Source organism: Ascaphus truei, chromosome 4 (assembly GCF_040206685.1).
Source record: "Ascaphus truei isolate aAscTru1 chromosome 4, aAscTru1.hap1, whole genome shotgun sequence".
In the NCBI taxonomy this organism is placed as follows: domain Eukaryota; kingdom Metazoa; phylum Chordata; class Amphibia; order Anura; family Ascaphidae; genus Ascaphus; species Ascaphus truei.
Window position 1 is genome coordinate 231,095,625 of NC_134486.1, and position 19,608 is coordinate 231,115,232.

General features: G+C 42.2%; 1 protein-coding gene across 3 annotated transcripts in view; it reads right to left on the reverse strand.

Moving 5' to 3' along the window:
* The window catches only part of TMEM242 (transmembrane protein 242), a 34,506-nt gene extending 21,196 nt beyond the window's left edge, over window positions 1–13,310 (reverse strand). The window contains exons 1-3 of one of the 3 annotated variants that reach the window (XM_075596980.1): window positions 13,093–13,299; window positions 7,911–8,011; window positions 4,079–4,216 (exon numbers count right to left, since the gene is read on the reverse strand). In XM_075596980.1, the coding sequence (XP_075453095.1) occupies window positions 4,079–4,216; window positions 7,911–8,011; window positions 13,093–13,192 (339 nt within the window). In that variant the 5' untranslated portion in view covers window positions 13,193–13,299. Of the gene's footprint in view, window positions 1–4,078; window positions 4,217–7,910; window positions 8,012–13,092 lie in introns of all 3 variants that reach the window. The other 2 variants (XM_075596981.1, XM_075596982.1) reach the window with 2 other exon arrangements.
* Window positions 13,311–19,608: the final 6,298 nt, after the last annotated feature.

A 19,608-nucleotide genomic window follows, 5' to 3' on the forward strand; every position in this document is an offset into this window, starting at 1 on the left:
TCTTGCAGCATTCAACCTATCGCCTCCCTTCAAAACCAATATATTTTAGCCTGCAGGGTCAGCGTTGTGTACCAACTTAAATTGCTTTGATACATGGAGTAGTTAAACCTACATGTACATTTTGAATATGCTCACAGGTAAGTCTTGCAAGGCACCGTGATGTCCTCCCTGCATATTGCAACCCACATGGGCATTCTAGCAGGTACACGAAAAACTCACGTTGGCAATGAATAAACTCTAATGTCAAATTATTTGTTTGAAATGTTTGACCTAAAAGTTTTTATATTTGCTCCAAACGTACAGGCTTTGCATTAACACCCAATGGTCTATTCGGGTGGCAATCATTATTACTTCATCTGTGCTGAGCGGATCCAGCACTAGCGATCATGTAACTGCGTTTGCTGTGGTAAACGGAAGGGAAGAGGTTCAAGGATAGAGCACAGGGAGCAAACACCCTATGGACAATAAGCGAAACGCCAGACAATCAGCACATATATGATGTAGACAGCCCAGGGTAAGAGAATATTAGCATCTAAAGAAACAATCCTGGTACTGGTGGTGCAATGGTAAGAAACAAAGGGATCCTCACTCCCTAAAAGGTGATCATATACAAAAACAACATAAATGAAGAAAAGGAACATAGTTCTCATGATAATGTCATGAGGTATTATGTATTTTAATCCATCTGGTGCTTCAGGGGTTAATGAGCTACAGTCTGAGTTTAAAAATACACTATCATCAGGTTTGTAACAGGCCAGGACCCTTCAGGGTTCAGTGTTGAGCTGGGGGGCCTATCCAGCATAGCCCACTCAAGTTGACACTGTTGTTTAGAAGGTCGTTAACAATAAGCAGACTGGACTCTGTCAGCTTCAAAGAAAATGTGACATTTTTGTCTCCCTGTCATAAAACTGTCGATCTCACAGACGATTTATGACAGAGTGGGCTTATGTTGTCGGGATGGGAAAAATTTTACTTAAAGTCTGGGAAAAGATTATGGAAAAAATCACGTTTACAGAGATGTATTTGGAACCAAGTATGGGATATCTGATCATCTCTTGCCAGTGACCCTTCTGGGAGAAAACATCTAACATATGGTGATGTATAGCGTTTTCTTGAATGTTATATCCTTTTTATTTTGAGAAACTGTTCTGCATTTTATTGTAACGGTATGTTCTGTAATAAAAGCACTGTATTTTTATATTAAAACATTTAATAAGTAATGCTTCGGGCTCTGAATTAACTGTTGCACGCTCTGGAGAGAATATTTACATGTTCGGGCACATTTGCTTACAAAAGATTTTTTTTGTGTTAAAATGCATAGTTTTTTTTCTATCATCAACAGGGATCTGGGGCCCTCGCAAATATTAATTTGACATCTTTTGTTTGCATAACTACCTCAGGTGGTGGCAGTGTATAGATATGATTGCAATTGAGTAAGGAGTTAATATTAACTAATTGGAGGTACCTTGTGCAGGCGAAAGGTGAATTGGCTAGAGTAGCCTTGTGTATTAACCCTGGTTGCATAGCCAAGTCACGTGCTCAATTGTGTGCTGTTCGTGACGGTGGTATATTGGGACGGATTTAGGACTCATTTGAGGGACCATTGCTAAGGTGAAGAGTGGGGCAGCTTGTGGGCTGTGTATTAATTCTTGTCCTTTAGGGGCGATATTGCAGAGGGACCTCTGCGTAGGTGAAAAGTGGGAGCACTTGCGAGCCTGAGTATTAACCTATGTCCCATATGCAGGTCACGTGCTTACAGGGGTGCCGTACGTGACAATAGTATATCTGAAATAGTGTTTTACTGAAAAAGGACTTCAAATCAAAATTGATAAAACAAAAAGGAAAATATAGGCGTACAGTGCAATTAAACACAAAGCATAAACCTCAGATCATGCTAGAGATGGTGACAAATCTTGTCAACAAGCACAAAAAGGAACGGGGAGGAACTCTAATGCCAAGAAGGAAAAGGAACTACCAAACGGGGAAACACAAACAGGAAAGAAAGGGAGAGGGGAAAGGGGGAGTATAGATAACCAACGTTTCGGGGGTTAGCCCCTTCTGCTTCATTCCCACAGACATATCATCTGTGGTACTTCCATTGAATTTACCCATTCGTACCTGAGACACTCACTCCAACGGGAGTGGTGGGGAGTAGTCAGTCTCAGTCAGGTTCCCAGGGCTGCTGCAAACAGACTGCTCCAACGGGAGTGGCTGTAGTGGGCTCAGCAGATCTGTCTATGACAGATCTGCTGTGCACACTGCTGCCACTCCTGTTGAAGTGTCTCAGACATTAATTTTTCTCATATAGCTATGTTTTCCAGTTGTTCTTCGCATACTAATATATATTTCTCCGGGTACTCTCTGTACAGTAACACCCAGTTTGATCCGTCTGAGTTTTTTTAAACTTTACAGGTTTGGGGGATTTTTTCATATTGCCATTAATCTTTTTATTATAGGGGCGGTGGAGACTTGCCATTTGGATAATTGAAGGGAAGTACAACCGAGACTAGGTCCGTGGGAATGGGCCAGAAGAAATGCCTAACCCCCGAAACGTTGCAACCCTGTATTGGTCGCACTCCCTCTTTCTCCTCTCTCTCCCACCTCGGTTACGCCCTCCCTTCCTTTTCCGTTCATGTTTTTCCCTGTTTGGTAGTTCCTTCTCCTTAACATTAGTCTCTCCCGTTCACTTTTTGTGCTTGGCGACAAGCTTTGTCGCCATCTCTAGCATGATCTGAGGTTTATGCTTTGTGTTTAATTTCACTGTATGCCTATTTTTTTTCCTTTTGTTTTATCAATTTTGATTGAAGTCCTTTATCAGTAAAACACAATATTTCAGATAAGGTTAGTAATATCAATAGGTTTAGGCAAGTTTGCGGCATATAAAGAGACTATTTTTGACCGGCCTACTCTCAAGTTTGAGTGATAAATGGATATCTGTCCTTTGCAACCTCATAAACATGAAGTGTTTGGCCTCATTTGGTCTGTGTAATCACAACTGTTACAAAGATTAATCTATAATTCTGAGTGAATAGCTGTAAAAAAAAATTCTATGTGCTGCATACCGTGCACTATATTGTAATTGTGCTGCGCTTTGAGTCCCATTGCGAGAAAAAGCGCTATGTGAAATAAGTTATTATCTTTCTTAGTGGCGTCACAATGGGTGAAAGCGCACAACAGTAGCATTCTGTGCTAGGGGCTTGTTTTGATTTTATTTGCGAGTAGACACCGGTTAAATATGTTTTATAGATATTACAACAGTATTATATTATCATTTGTTTCTCTCCCACTATATTCTGGAGCAAGAATGATGCATCAGTGAGATGGTCTCATCTCACTGATGCATCATTCTTGCTCCAGAATATAGTGGGAGAGAAACACATGATAATATAATACTGTTGTAATATCTATCTGTCATAAAGCGTTATGTTCTTATATAAAATGTGAGTTAATCTCTCCCAAAATTTGCTAGCTGTTACCACTTAACAACAATAGACAGAAAAGCCTGATGCTACATCCAATATGACAAAAATACACAGTGAAAGACTTACATATTCTCTTGAAAAATTGTCATTTACTTAAACCCTTTGGCCAAAGTTTTCTAAGCCTGCAAGCCACATCAAGGCATGACCATTAGCAGGTCCTAACACTACCTGATTAAAATTCTCATTGACCTCTATTTGGAGGGAGAATGACCACATTGGATCTGTCGAAACCGAGTAACATGAAAAAGACCTGCCAACTTAGAAAGTGGGGAGGGACGAGCTTAAACCCTGGGGGGAGGGGCCACTAACCTCCAAAATGCTGAGACCAGCCACCTTAATAAGCAGCAATCTAGCATAAGATTATTTTATATATTTCTTCTTTTCCTATGGGTTGCACTTCTTTTGGAGTGCACTTATTTGTTAGATTGATTGTAGTGCTTCCTTGTCATAAAACCAGTTATTGTACACATGGAAATAAAATTGTTATTGAATAAAGGAACACCCTAATTTCACCCACAAGTTCCTCTGTCTCAAATTCCAGAAGTTGCTGGTCATGGAATGTCAAGTTGTGCATAGCATTAATTTCATGTACTCACATTATGTACACCAAGTGCTTTCCAGACGGCAAAGCTGATTAGTCCCACTCCACACCACGCATAGAGAGATCCCCATCCTAAGGCCCGCAGAGCAAGTGATGAGCCGCTTTCTGGCAATGCAAACGTGGCAGTTACACCCTGCAAATAAACACAATGAACTGATAAAAACTCCTACTTCTTAGAATCTGTGTGGTGACAAATGTAACAGCCAGGTGTTCCTTGCCTGCTGTGCCCCCGATCCACGAAGCTCCAAGAGATATCGGAACTTGAAAGGTGTTACTTGCCATTCAGGTCAATAGCAGTTCATGCCGACCAAGCACGGATATCCCTTACCAGAGCTTTGGTAGCACGTGGGGTACTGAGATATACATATATACGCACACACTCTGAATAGGTCTTTGGGTTTGAGTGGTGTTTTCAAGCTCTTAGATTGAGAGCCTTAATATTCTGGGGTCTATGTCCCAAGGCAATTTGGGAGCAGAGAAAGTGTATTTTGACACACAGCAGAATGTTTTAAAAGCACACTTCTGTCCAACATAAGCAAATGTTTGTTACACGTGGTACAAATTGTTAGAAGCCATAAACTAACGCCTCAGTGGCAGACTGGTTCATACAGACTGAAAGGGGGAAAAAGTGACAGAGCTGCAAAATGTTACACATTTCATCACAATATGTGCATCATGCAACACCTCCTTTTTACACTCCCCAAATCGCAAGCTGCCACACGTAGCACAAAACTGATGCTCGTACAGTATGTTGACACATGGAGGTGCAAAATGAAAACAACATTATTTCCATCAATTTTGCCTTAGAACATAGCCCCCTTTGAATAGTGTTAACGTTTCTAAATACAGTACATGGTAGTGAATAATAGTGATATCATTGTATACTGCTTTAATATCAGTGATATTATTTGCTAATTGAAATGCACTGCAGTATATGTTGGTAACAAAATAAACAAAATAATAAAGAGTCAGGATGCACTCACATCCAAGGTTATATAAAAAAAAGGGGAGAGAAATAGACATAGCGCAACAGAGTATGATGACAATAGATTAATTACATAAATATTTCACTCACAAAACCGTAACAGTCTTGAATGATCACTTGTTTGTCACCTCTCTCTGTGATACACAGGTCACCACTTAGTTGGAGGACTTTATTCAGAATAGATGCCACATGATATCCTAATTTTTAATAATCACATAGGTACATGAAGGTACATATTTGGCCTTGTTGCAATAAGACAAATCAAATCATACCACACACTGCACATGTAAGAGGTGCCTAAGACAGATAACAGTTTCTCTTGCAAAAATATGCGTTAGGCGGTCAAATTTTATATGCAGGCGTGTATGTGAAGTACACAGACATAGAGGTGAAGATGGCCTCTAAGTATTATAACAAATAAAGTTAGGAGGCCTTTTATTTATTTATAAAATGTTTTACCAGGAAGTAATACATTGAGAGTTACCGCTCGTTTTCAAGTATGTCCTGGCATAGAGTTAAGATGATAAATAATACATGGTTACAAATGCAGTTACTTAAGTGAACAGAGAATACATTATATACAAGACATAGCATGCACAGTTAGAGATAATATATTATATTTTTTTCCCCCAAAGTTATAACTGTCACCCAAGTATTTGTTTTTATAGACATTTACTTCTTCCTGATCACATAATCATTTATAATGTGTTGTTTTGTTATCGAGTGCATTTGCTGTCTTTTTTGTTTTTGCGATTCGCTCGTGGAGGGCAGCAGGTCATAAACAGAAAAAAATATCTTTTCCTTTGCCAAACACTGGCTTTCTCACACACACAAAAAAAAAAAAAAATCAGGAGAGCACAGCAGGGTCAAAAGTGTTCTACTCAAGGGAACTAGTAATTAAGATCAACTGGGCGGTCAGATGATGATGATGCACACTTTACAAGGCCCCCCCAGGACAAGCATTGATGGATTCCATGGCAACAGGGATTGGAAATAGCCAAGATGAACATTTACAGAGAAAGATCTCATTGACAAAATACTGGAAAACTTTGGACAGCTGATGTAAGGGGAAGACAGTCAAAGGTTGATCCCAGTGCCCTGGGGATTAATGATCAGTTTAAGCAAAGCAAGAAAATGTGGTCTATGAACAGCAATACTCAGAGCAAAGCAGCAAAACATAAACAAATGAAGACCTGAAGAAGATCACATGCCAATGATCCTTGAATAGCATATTATAACAAACAGGACTGCACTCCACAAAAGTAATGTGCAGGCCCAGCAATGGATCTGACCCCTTGATGACTTCTCCCCTGCCTTCAATAAACCAACAGATAAATGAAAGACTAGCACACATAGCTGGCATGGCTACAGCCCTTTTATTAAACATAAATAACTACTATATTACAGCAAGGCTTTGCCAATCACACACAGTTCAAGCCTCCTGCCAACCAGTGAGAGCGTGACAATAAAGCACTGCTTTATGCCCGTGTGCCTGCGTCCGCTTCCCAAAACAGGGAAAGGCATCAACACTCCATTAATAATAAAGCCAGAAGAACCTCAGGAAAGGCCCGCCACACTGCTGTGACGATCAAATGAAATAGATTTTAATCTTTGCCACTTTTATGAATATACACTCAAATTATATAAAACTTGGTAAACATAATCAATAATAAATACCACAATATTACCTTAGTGAAAAATATATAGCTTAAAACTATTACATATGCAATATTTACCCCAAAACACTTTCACTATCAAATTTCCATTGCCATGAGAGAAAAAAAAAAGTGTCCAAACCCATGTACCACACCCATATATACCCCACTTACCGCCCAAAAATCACTACAAACCCACCTTTTCACTAGACAGCCAACCAGAAACCTGCAATCTTGAAGGGAGGGTCACCCGAGGGTGAAGACACTTCTCTAGTACAGGCATACCCCGCATTAATGTACGCAATGGGACCGGAGCATGTATGTAAAGCGAAAATGTACTTAAAGTGAAACACTACCTTTTTTCCACTTATCGATGCATGTACTGTACTGCAAACGTCATATACGTACGTGCATAACCAATGCAAATAACACATTTGTAACAGGCTCTATAGTCTCCCCACTTGCGCACAGCTCCGGTGCAGGTAGGGAGACGGTATTGCTGTTCAGGACGTGCTGACAGGCGCATGCGTGAGCTGCCATTTGCCTATTGGGCGATATGTCCTTTCTCGCGAGTGTACTTAAAGTGAGTGTCCTTAAACTGGGGTATGCCTGTATAGCCTTGTGGTCTACCCTTCGAAATACTCTCCAACTGTAACTATTTATAAAGGTACACTACATGTTTAAGACCAGCTGTGCCTATTGAATAGCGTTTTGTGTGAGGTAAGCCGCTTACTATAGTTTAAGGAACTTCCACAGGCATTTCTTGGAACCTCCATCCAGCATGAATAAAGGCACTACAATTGTACTTATTTAATATTATTAAACTGTTTCTTATTCATTTTCAAGGGAATGGTACTTATTTTTATGTGCGAAATGTTGGAGGGCCTAGCTTTCTCCATATTAGAGGACCACATTTCTCAATGTCACACCAATAAATTACTCTGCACTTCCCATATTTATTATAGAGCGACAGACCTTTTCGTAGAATAGTCTGGGCACAACATTCCATTTTGCAACAGAGAACAAAATAACAAAAGGTCAAGTGCAATATAGCTAGTGTTTGACTCGAAACAACCGCTCATTTGAACCAAAACGACAATAGCTAAATCGCACTTGAGTGAATAGTTCTAAAGTTGCTACTTACAAGTCATGTTTCTGAAGGGTGTTGTATTTAATTTAACTCAAACCTTATTGAACCAGTTGGGGCTCTTCTTCTTTGCAAGGGACAGCGTTGTGCCAAAACCAGCAACCATTCCTGCTGTAGCAACCGTGCCAAGAAAAATCCCACCTGCCACAAAAACACAGATATATATTAGTTTAACATTATGATTAGAGCACCAAGTTCATACATCCCAAATAAATACATTCATACACTGTTTTTTAAAGCAGCAATCTGCTGATCTGCCTTTTTTTTGCACTTCGCTTTTCAAATCCGATGTTCCGTTCATCAGATTTGTACAAGTTTGAAATATTAAAATGTGCAGGTTAAAATAGAGCCCTCCCATGAGCCCAGTGCAGTCTGAAGGTTGCCATGGTAATCCCAAATGGTACAGATTAAAACAAAATGATTAATTTTTTAATACTAAAGGATATTGCTGGATCTGCACCTATGGCAAAGTCTTCCAAATAAGGGGAGCGCAGCTTGTCACAGCGTGGATATGTGCAATAGACGGGGAAAAAAAGGGTGCAGCATATTGTGACAATTGGTGAAATCTCTCTCTGACGGGAGCAGGAGTAAAGGTTTCCTCAGTGAAGTATGCCACCTCTCTTTTCCAGTGTGCCGAGATGAAAAGAGAAAGAACTCCAAATGGTGTGGTATGTCAGACAATTGTATTCAAAAAGTAAAAAGTTTGCAATAACAGACTCGCATTTTGCACGTCTAACCTGCATTGGAGAGCAAAGTGTTGGAGACCTGTATGATCTCTTGCCGGTCTCTGCCGGCTCCTTCCGCATTCGCCACTTCCTGTGACGTCTCAGGTTTGGGCGGAAGTTCCAGGACTTGGATCGCTCGGCTGCCATAGCTCCAACTCCAGTCCACCATGGAATAGGTGCTGATTCTACGCGTTTCGCCGGAGCTTTGTCAGGAATATTGCCCCCTCACATACATTCATTGTATTTATACCCTGCTTGTAATGCAATCCTAAATCGGTAATAAAGTGCAATAACTCCGTACTGGTGTAATTCACCTGGTTAATTATGATTGTCACAACATAGTGACAGTCTCAAAAATCATGGGGCAACAATACATAGAAGGTATGGTGGGCCGGTGTAATTACACATTTATTATGCAATTGCAATGAGAGAGTACTTTAATGTACTACATTTCTTACAACAGAACAATATATAAAATCAATTTATTCATAAAACATAACTAATTATCAGCACCGGGACTTATAAAGTCCCAAAAACATATACAATTATAAAAATTATAATCTGATGCAGCACTTAAATGAAAAAGAGAAGGACATTAATTCATGCCAGCAAAACCAATTTCCAAATCTTATACATATAATTAATGGGCTATTTCCCATAGAAGCAAAGGTATACTGTAGTCACAACGTATTGCAAGGAAAACAAAAAAAAGAAAAAAAAAGAGAGAGACCTTTTTAAAGACGTTATTAAGGAAAATCTGTGACTGGGAGCACACACACACGCACGCACGCACACACGCACACACGCACACACGCACACACACACACTTTATTCACTTTCACCAATTGTCACAATATACTAGACCATTTTTGTATTTTTTGTCTATTTCACATATCCACGCTGTGACAAGCTGCTCTCCCTTATTTGGAAGACATTGCTATCGTTTTGGACCAGAGGATGGTCCTTTAAAGGGTTTAGAACTGCTTTACATTTATATTCTCACTTGAGTGTTTCATCAACCAATTTGGTGGTGGATGATTGTATTTTTATTCACTTTATAATTTTTTTATTATGCAGTCACATTGATTGATATATGTTGACACAAGCACGTGTGGTATAGTTTAAACTATATAATAGACCTTAATAGAAGTGCCAGATTACAATTTTCTCTTTATAACTGTCCAGGCCCCGTTGACTCATGTTTATAGTCTAACTCATATGGATGGAGAGTCCAGCAGACTCGTGATAGAGTCGTTGTATCGGGTAAGTTCTTCCAGCGGCTGGGTACAAGCTCACAGCCCTCCAATCCTGCACTTCCGGGTCTGTGACGTCACTAGGAGGCGACACTGCAGCTCGAGTCGATCTCATCTCCAGTAGCCAAGTGAGCCCGCAACAGTGGGGTGAAAAGTTCAATAGAGTATAGTACACAGAGCCTTTCCAACGCGTTTCGAAACCTCACGGTTTCTTCAAGTGTGGTTTAGTTATTAGCTTCCCTTCATCCGTAGATATCAGTCTTAAATCCAGAAAGCTGATTTCCCTTTCGTTATCCAAATGAGTAAAGGACAGATTTCTGTTATTACTGTTAATGTATTGTACAAATTGATCTACAGAGTATTGATCACCATCCCATATACACAGAATGTCGTCTATGAAACGACGCCAAATAATAATATTATTTATAAATGGATTATTGTTTAAAATGTATTGGAATTCCCATTCTCCCATGTACAGGTTTGCGAAACTGGGGGCAAATCTTGTGCCCATAGCAGTTCCGCAAACCTGCAGGAAGAATTCGTCCAGAAACATAAAATAATTGTGTTTCAAAATTAATTGGATAGAATCCAAAATAAGCCTTCTATTTAAAGGATGTAGTTCCAAGTCACCTGATAGAAAAAAGTCAACATCTGCTATACCTTCTATATGTGGTATGTTCGTATAGAGGGCCTGCACATCATATGTAAGCCATCTATACGAATCTTTCCATTTAAGATCTTGTAACAGGTTTAATACCGAGGTAGAATCCCTTAGATGGGAGGGTAGTTTAACCACATATGGCGGAAGAAAATGGTCGACATATTGTGATAAATTTGCAGTTAAACTTTCAATTCCCGATATAATCGGTCTACCAGGTGGATTAATTAGTGATTTATGTGTTTTGGGAAGGTGATAGAATATTGGAATTTTTGGGCAGTTAGAATAAAGGAAATCAAATTCATTTTTTGTAATGACACAGGTATTTAGAGATTATTGATAAAGAGGTTACAGGTGTTATTAAACTATTTGAGCCGCTTGTTATCGAATTTGATTGCTCTGAAATGGAGCATGACCTCCGTATGAAGCTTGAGCATGCGGAGGAGGAAATTTTGAAAAAGAAGCATGAGAAATTTTATAGGGACAAGTCGGATTATGATAACAATAGGCAGAGAAATTGGGCTAAAGACCCTGACAGAGGTAGATCTTCCAAAACCAATCCTCAATGACCCAATATTGGGGGCTCACATTTCAAAATTTCCAAAATTTATATACAGGAAAGCGAAAAATCTTAAAAATATTTTATCCTCTGATATTAACATCAAAGAGAACTGTGTTGGGGATAAAAGATGGCTTAATACCAAACCGGTTGGAAATTTTAAATGTGGAAAATGCTCAGTGTCTAAACATTTGCATCCAAATAAAAAATCCTTTACTTGTAATTCCACAGGAGAATCTTTTGAGGTCTCTGACTTCATATACTGTAATTCTGACCATATTGTTTATTTAATAGAATGCCCCTATGGCCTACAGTATGTGGGGCGCACTAAGCGTCCCCTTAAGGTGCGCATTCAAGAACATATACGAAATATTCAAATTGGCTTTGTTAAACATAGTCCTTTTTACTTGTTATTATTAATATATATCTTTTAATGCACTATGAGCGTTGTGCGCTGTTTTTGTGTATTCTGTCTAAACTTTTAGGGGGTGTCTTGAGCCATCCCTGGCTTCACAGCTGCAGACGCTCCATTATTCCAGTGTCCACAAGGTCACGTATTGATCATATTTATCACTGTTTATCACCTCACGCTTGTGTATTCATTGTAGTTGCGCACTTTATTTCACTTGATTTCATGCATACCTACTCTTAGGCTAGGATTATAGTCCGTGCGATGGCGCACGACAAGCACAAATAGCATAATCCCTATGAGGCCGCCCCTAGTGCGTGCACGACGGAGGGGGATGGCGCGACCGCGTTTTGAAAAGACAAAAAATGTGGTCTTTTCAAGCGCGGCCACATAATGTCTGCGTTACGTGAGCAGTTCAGCCAATGAGGGCGAACCAGCTTTGCGACGTGTCCGCAATGCCTCCATCCGAATTCACACATCGCTCGGGCAAGAGGCACCCGTGATGCGATGAACGCGCGCCAGCACAGACTATAATCTTAGCCTTACAAGACAGCAGCAACATTATTAACATGCACAAATAACTGAATAAATGCATATTTTTTTCATAAGAGTTAACAATTACCCCTTAATGTCTGGGGCTTGGGGTCACCTTCTAAGTCCCAGAACCTCTACAGTTATGACCTCTAGCAATGCATTGGGTTGCCAAGAGCTGGACAAGGTCACACAATATACACTATGTCATTTAGCAATGCGGTTGATTATATAATTTTATTTATAATAAATATTCAGCTCAGATTGCATATATTAATGATTTTTATTTAATTAAATATAATAATTGCTTATATTAAAAAGATTAACATACGTAACCCCTTAATGTCTGGGGGTGAAGCGTGGGTCATTTCTAAGTCCCAGAACCCCCTACAGTTATGTCCTATAACAATGTATTGGGTTGCCAAGAACTGGACAATGTTACAATACACACTATATACATATACAGCCCAAACATCACCCCATTAAACACATCCACCCACCTAATACCACTGACTGGGATTCACTGCATATCAGTAAAGGTGTGATTAGGAATCCTTGACAAAACATGCTATATCTATTAATTAGATCTCAGTTACCCCTATGCAATTCAATGGGTTCACCCCAAAAGCACAGGATGTTCCTCATATACACTAACTGCCCCCATCATAATTCAATGGGGTCTTCCCTTATAATCTCCCTCCTACAACTATTCGTTATCCACAAACACTTATGGGCTCGGCCTCTTAAAAAGTAGAATACCCCTATCACACGCTTAAACTGTCCCTCGTATACATCAATGGGGTGTCCTTTTTAATACAATTCGGAATAATGAGTTGCCCACATTAATTTAAACGGGACCGCCCCCTTTTCATTATTAGGAATGGATCACCCTATTAGAAACTCGGGCTACCTATCCAAACCCAACTGGATCACTTAAAAAAAAAAACAAGAATCAACCCGAAGCCCTTACAGACTAATAGGATCCCTCTCCTATAATTAGTGATCATCCTCTTGCACACATTTCCGGTCCCCTGATTTACCCGGTGTCTCTCCCTCCCGGACATGCTGCACGTGTGCCCCCTGCTACCTTTAATAAGAAGCAGCGTGTCCCCCGGATGGTCAGCCCCCGGGTCCCAGTCCTTCCCCTCCTCCTCCTCCACAAGCCTGGGCTCCCCGGGTCCCTCCATGATCACACCGGGAAGAGAGAGTGAACCCTGGAACCATGAAACAAGCACAGGGCTCAGAGCTCAGGGTCAGGATAGATACAATACAAGCTGCACACACGTTGTTATTATCTCCTCCTCTTCCTGGGTTAGAACAGAAGTGCTTCCTGCAACACTGCTCTACCTCTCCTTCCAATCTCACAGCCCAAGCCCCCAACATTTCCCACAGGCGATTCAGTGCACAATGCGTCTGTAACACTCTACCACCACTAATATATACCCCCCAACCACCACTAATATATACCCCCCACACCACTACTATATATCCCCACGCCACACCACCCATATATACTCCCCCCACCATTAATATGTAACCGGGTTACAGTAACCCCCACACCACCCATATATACTCCCCCCACCATTAATATGTAACCGGGTTACAGTAAGTAACCCTCACACCACCTATATATACTCCCCCCACCATTAATATGTAACCGGGTTACAGTAACCTCCACACCACCTATATATACTCCCCCCACCATTAATATGTAACCGGGTTACAGTAACCCCCACACCACCTATATATACTCCCCCCACCATTAATATGTAACCGGGTTACAGTAACCCCCACACCACCTATATATACTCCCCCCCCCCCCCCCCACCATTAATATGTAACCGGGTTACAGTAACCCCCACACCACCCATATATACTCCCCCCACCATTAATATGTAACCGGGTTACAGTAACCCCCACACCACCCATATATTCTCCCCCTACCATTAATATGTAACCGGGCTACAGTAACCCCCACACCACCTATATATTCTCCCCCTACCATTAATATGTAACCGGGTTGCAATAACCCCCACACCACCCATATATACCCCCCCCTACCATTAATATGTAACTGGGTTACAGTAACCCCCACACCACCCATATATACGCCCCCCACCATTAATATGTAACCGGGTTACAGTAACCCCCACACCACCTATATATTCTCCCCCTACCATTTATATGTAACCGGGTTACAGTAACCCCCACACCACCTATATATACTCCCCCCACCATTAATATGTAACCGGGTTACAGTAACCCCCACACCACCTATATATTCTCCCCCCACCATTAATATGTAACCGGGTTACAGTAACCCCCACACCACCTATATATACTCCCCCCACCATTAATATGTAACCGGGTTACAAAATCCCCCACACCACCTATATATACTCCCCCCACCATTAATATGTAACCAGGTTACAGTAACCCCCACACCACCTATATATACTCCCCCCACCATTAATATGTAACCGGGTTACAATAACCCCCACACCACCTATATATACTCCCCCCACCATTAATATGTAACCAGGTTACAGTAACCCCCACACCACCTATATATTCTCCCCCCACCATTAATATGTAACCGGGTTACAGTAACCCCCACACCACCTATATATACTCCCCCCACCATTAATATGTAACCGGGTTACAATAACCCCCACACCACCTATATATACTCCCCCCACCATTAATATGTAACCGGGTTACAGTAACCCCCACACCACCCATATATACTCCCCCCACCATTAATATGTAACCGGGTTACAGTAAGTAACCCTCACACCACCTATATATACTCCCCCCACCATTAATATGTAACCGGGTTACAGTAACCTCCACACCACCTATATATACTCCCCCCACCATTAATATGTAACCGGGTTACAGTAACCCCCACACCACCTATATATACTCCCCCCACCATTAATATGTAACCGGGTTACAGTAACCCCCACACCACCTATATATACTCCCCCCCCCCCCACCATTAATATGTAACCGGGTTACAGTAACCCCCACACCACCCATATATACTCCCCCCACCATTAATATGTAACCGGGTTACAGTAACCCCCACACCACCCATATATTCTCCCCCTACCATTAATATGTAACCGGGCTACAGTAACCCCCACACCACCTATATATTCTCCCCCTACCATTAATATGTAACCGGGTTGCAATAACCCCCACACCACCCATATATACCCCCCCCTACCATTAATATGTAACTGGGTTACAGTAACCCCCACACCACCCATATATACGCCCCCCACCATTAATATGTAACCGGTTTACAGTAACCCCCACACCACCTATATATTCTCCCCCTACCATTTATATGTAACCGGGTTACAGTAACCCCCACACCACCTATATATACTCCCCCCACCATTAATATGTAACCGGGTTACAGTAACCCCCACACCACCTATATATTCTCCCCCCACCATTAATATGTAACCGGGTTACAGTAACCCCCACACCACCTATATATACTCCCCCCACCATTAATATGTAACCGGGTTACAAAATCCCCCACACCACCTATATATACTCCCCCCACCATTAATATGTAACCAGGTTACAGTAACCCCCACACCACCTATATATACTCCCCCCACCATTAATATGTAACCGGGTTACAATAACCCCCACACCACCTATATATACTCCCCCCACCATTAATATGTAACCAGGTTACAGTAACCCCCACACCACCTATATATTCTCCCCCCACCATTAATATGTAACCGGGTTACAGTAACCCCCACACCACCTATATATACTCCCCCCACCATTAATATGTAACCGGGTTACAATAACCCCCACACCACCTATATATACTCCCCCCACCATTAATATGTAACCGGGTTACAGTAACCCCCACACCACCCATATATACTCCCCCCACCATTAATATGTAACCGGGTTACAGTAACCTCCACACCACCTATATATACTCCCCCCACCATTAATATGTAACCGGGTTACAGTAACCCCCACACCACCTATATATACTTCCCCCACCATTAATATGTAACCGGGTTACAGTAACCCCCACACTACCTATATATACTTCCCCCACCATTAATATGTAACCGGGTTACAGTAACCCCCACACTACCTATATATACTCCCCCCACCACCACCATTAATATGTAACCGGGTTACGGTAACCTCCACACCACCTATATATACTCCCCCCACCATTAATATGTAACCGGGTTACAGTAACCTCCACACCACCTATATATACTCCCCCCACCATTAATATGTAACCGGGTTACAGTAACCCCCACACCACCTATATATACTCCCCCCACCATTAATATGTAACCGGGTTACAGTAACCCCCACTCCACCTTTATATACTCCCCCTCCCCCCACCATTAATATGTAACCGGGTTACAGTAACCCCCACACCACCCATATATACTCCCCCCACCATTAATATGTAACCGGGTTACAGTAACCTCCACACCACCTATATATACTCCCCCCACCATTAATATGTAACCGGGTTACAGTAACCCCCACACCACCTATATATACTCCCCCCACCATTAATATGTAACTGGGTTACAGTAACCCCCACTCCACCTATATATACTCCCCCTCCCCCCACCATTAATATGTAACCGGGTTACAGTAACCCCCACACCACCCATATATTCTCCCCCTACCATTAATATGTAACCGGGTTACAGTAACCCCCACACCACCTATATATACTCCCCCCACCATTAATATGTAACCAGGTTACAGTAACCCCCACACCACCTATATATACTCCCCCCACCATTAATATGTAACCGGGTTACAGTAACCCCCACTCCACCTATATATACTCCCCCCACCATTAATATGTAACCGGGTTACAGTAACCCCCACACCACCTATATATACTCCCCCCACCATTAATATGTAACCGGGTTACAGTAACCCTCACACTACCTATATATTCTCCCCCCACCATTAATATGTAACCAGGTTACAGTAACCCCCACACCACCTATATATACTCCCCCCACCATTAATATGTAACCGGGTTACAGTAACCCCCACACCACCTATATATACCCCCCTACCATTAATATGTAACCAGGTTACAGTAACCCCCACACCACCTATATATTCTCCCCCCCCCACCACCATTACTATGTAACTGGGTTACAGTAACCTCCACACCACCTATATATACTCCCCCCACCATTAATATGTAACCGGGTTACAGTAACCCCCACACCACCTATATATACTCCCCCCACCATTAATATGTAACCGGGTTACAGTAACCCCCACACCACCCATATATACTCCCCCCACCATTAATATGTAACCGGGTTACAGTAACCCCCACACCACCTATATATACTCCCCCCACCATTAATATGTAACCGGGTTACAGCAACCCCCACACCACCTATATATACCCCCCTACCATTAATATGTAACCGGGTTACAGTAACCCCCACACCACCTATATATACTCCCCCCACCATTAATATGTAACCGGGTTACAGTAACCCCCACACCACCTATATATACTCCCCCCACCATTAATATGTAACCGGGTTACAGTAACCCCCACACCACCTATATATTCTTCCCCCCCCCCACCATTACTATGTAACTGGGTTACAGCAACCCCCACACCACCTATATATACCCCCCTACCATTAATATGTAACCGGGTTACAGTAACCCCCACACCACCTATATATACTCCCCCCACCATTAATATGTAACCGGGTTACAGTAACCCCCACACCACCTATATATACTCCCCCCACCATTAATATGTAACCAGGTTACAGTAACCCCCACACCACCTATATATTCTCCCCCCCCCACCACCATTACTATGTAACTGGGTTACAGTAACCTCCACACCACCTATATATACTCCCCCCACCATTAATATGTAACCGGGTTACAGTAACCCCCACACCACCTATATATACTCCCCCCACCATTAATATGTAACCGGGTTACAGTAACCCCCACACCACCCATATATACTCCCCCCACCATTAATATGTAACCGGGTTACAGTAACCCCCACACCACCTATATATACTCCCCCCACCATTAATATGTAACCGGGTTACAGCAACCCCCACACCACCTATATATACCCCCCTACCATTAATATGTAACCGGGTTACAGTAACCCCCACACCACCTATATATACTCCCCCCACCATTAATATGTAACCGGGTTACAGTAACCCCCACACCACCTATATATACTCCCCCCACCATTAATATGTAACCGGGTTACAGTAACCCCCACACCACCTATATATACTCCCCCCACCATTAATATGTAACCGGGTTACAGTAACCTCCACACCACCTATATATACTCCCCCCACCATTAATATGTAACCGGGTTACAGTAACCCCCACACCACCTATATATACTCCCCCCACCATTAATATGTAACCGGGTTACAGTAACCCCCACTCCACCTATATATACTCCCCCTCCCCCCACCATTAATATGTAACCGGGTAACAGTAACCCCCACACCACCCATATATACCCCCCCTACCATTAATATGTAACCGGGTTACAGTAACCCCCACACCACCTATATATTCTCCCCCCCCCACCACCATTACTATGTAACTGGGTTACAGTAACCTCCACACCACCTATATATACTCCCCCCACCATTAATATGTAACCTGGTTACAGTAACCCCCACACCACCTATATATACTCCCCCCACCATTAATATGTAACCGGGTTACAGTAACCCCCACACCACCCATATATACTCCCCCCACCATTAATATGTAACCGGGTTACAGTAACCCCCACACCACCTATATATACTCCCCCCACCATTAATATGTAACCGGGTTACAGCAACCCCCACACCACCTATATATACCCCCCTACCATTAATATGTAACCGGGTTACAGTAACCCCCACACCACCTATATATACTCCCCCCACCATTAATATGTAACCGGGTTACAGTAACCCCCACACCACCTATATATACTCCCCCCACCATTAATATGTAACCGGGTTACAGTAACCCCCACACCACCTATATATTCTTTCCCCCCCCCACCATTACTATGTAACTGGGTTACAGTAACCCCCACACTACCTATATATACTCCCCCCACCATTAATATGTAACCGGGTTACAGTAACCCCCACACCACTTATATATACTCCCCCCACCATTAATATGTAACCGGGTTACAGTAACCTCCACACCACCTATATATACTCCCCCCACCATTAATATGTAACCGGGTTACAGTAACCCCCACTCCACCTATATATACTCCCCCTCCCCCCACCATTAATATGTAACCGGGTTACAGTAACCCCCACACCACCCATATATACCCCCCCTACCATTAATATGTAACCGGGTTACAGTAACCCCCACACCACCCATATATACTACCCCCACCATTAATATGTAACCGGGTTACAGTAACCCCCACACCACCCATATATACTCCCCCCACCATTAATATGTAACCGGGTTACAGTAACCCCCACACCACCCATATATACTCCCCCCACCATTAATATGTAACCGGGTTACAGTA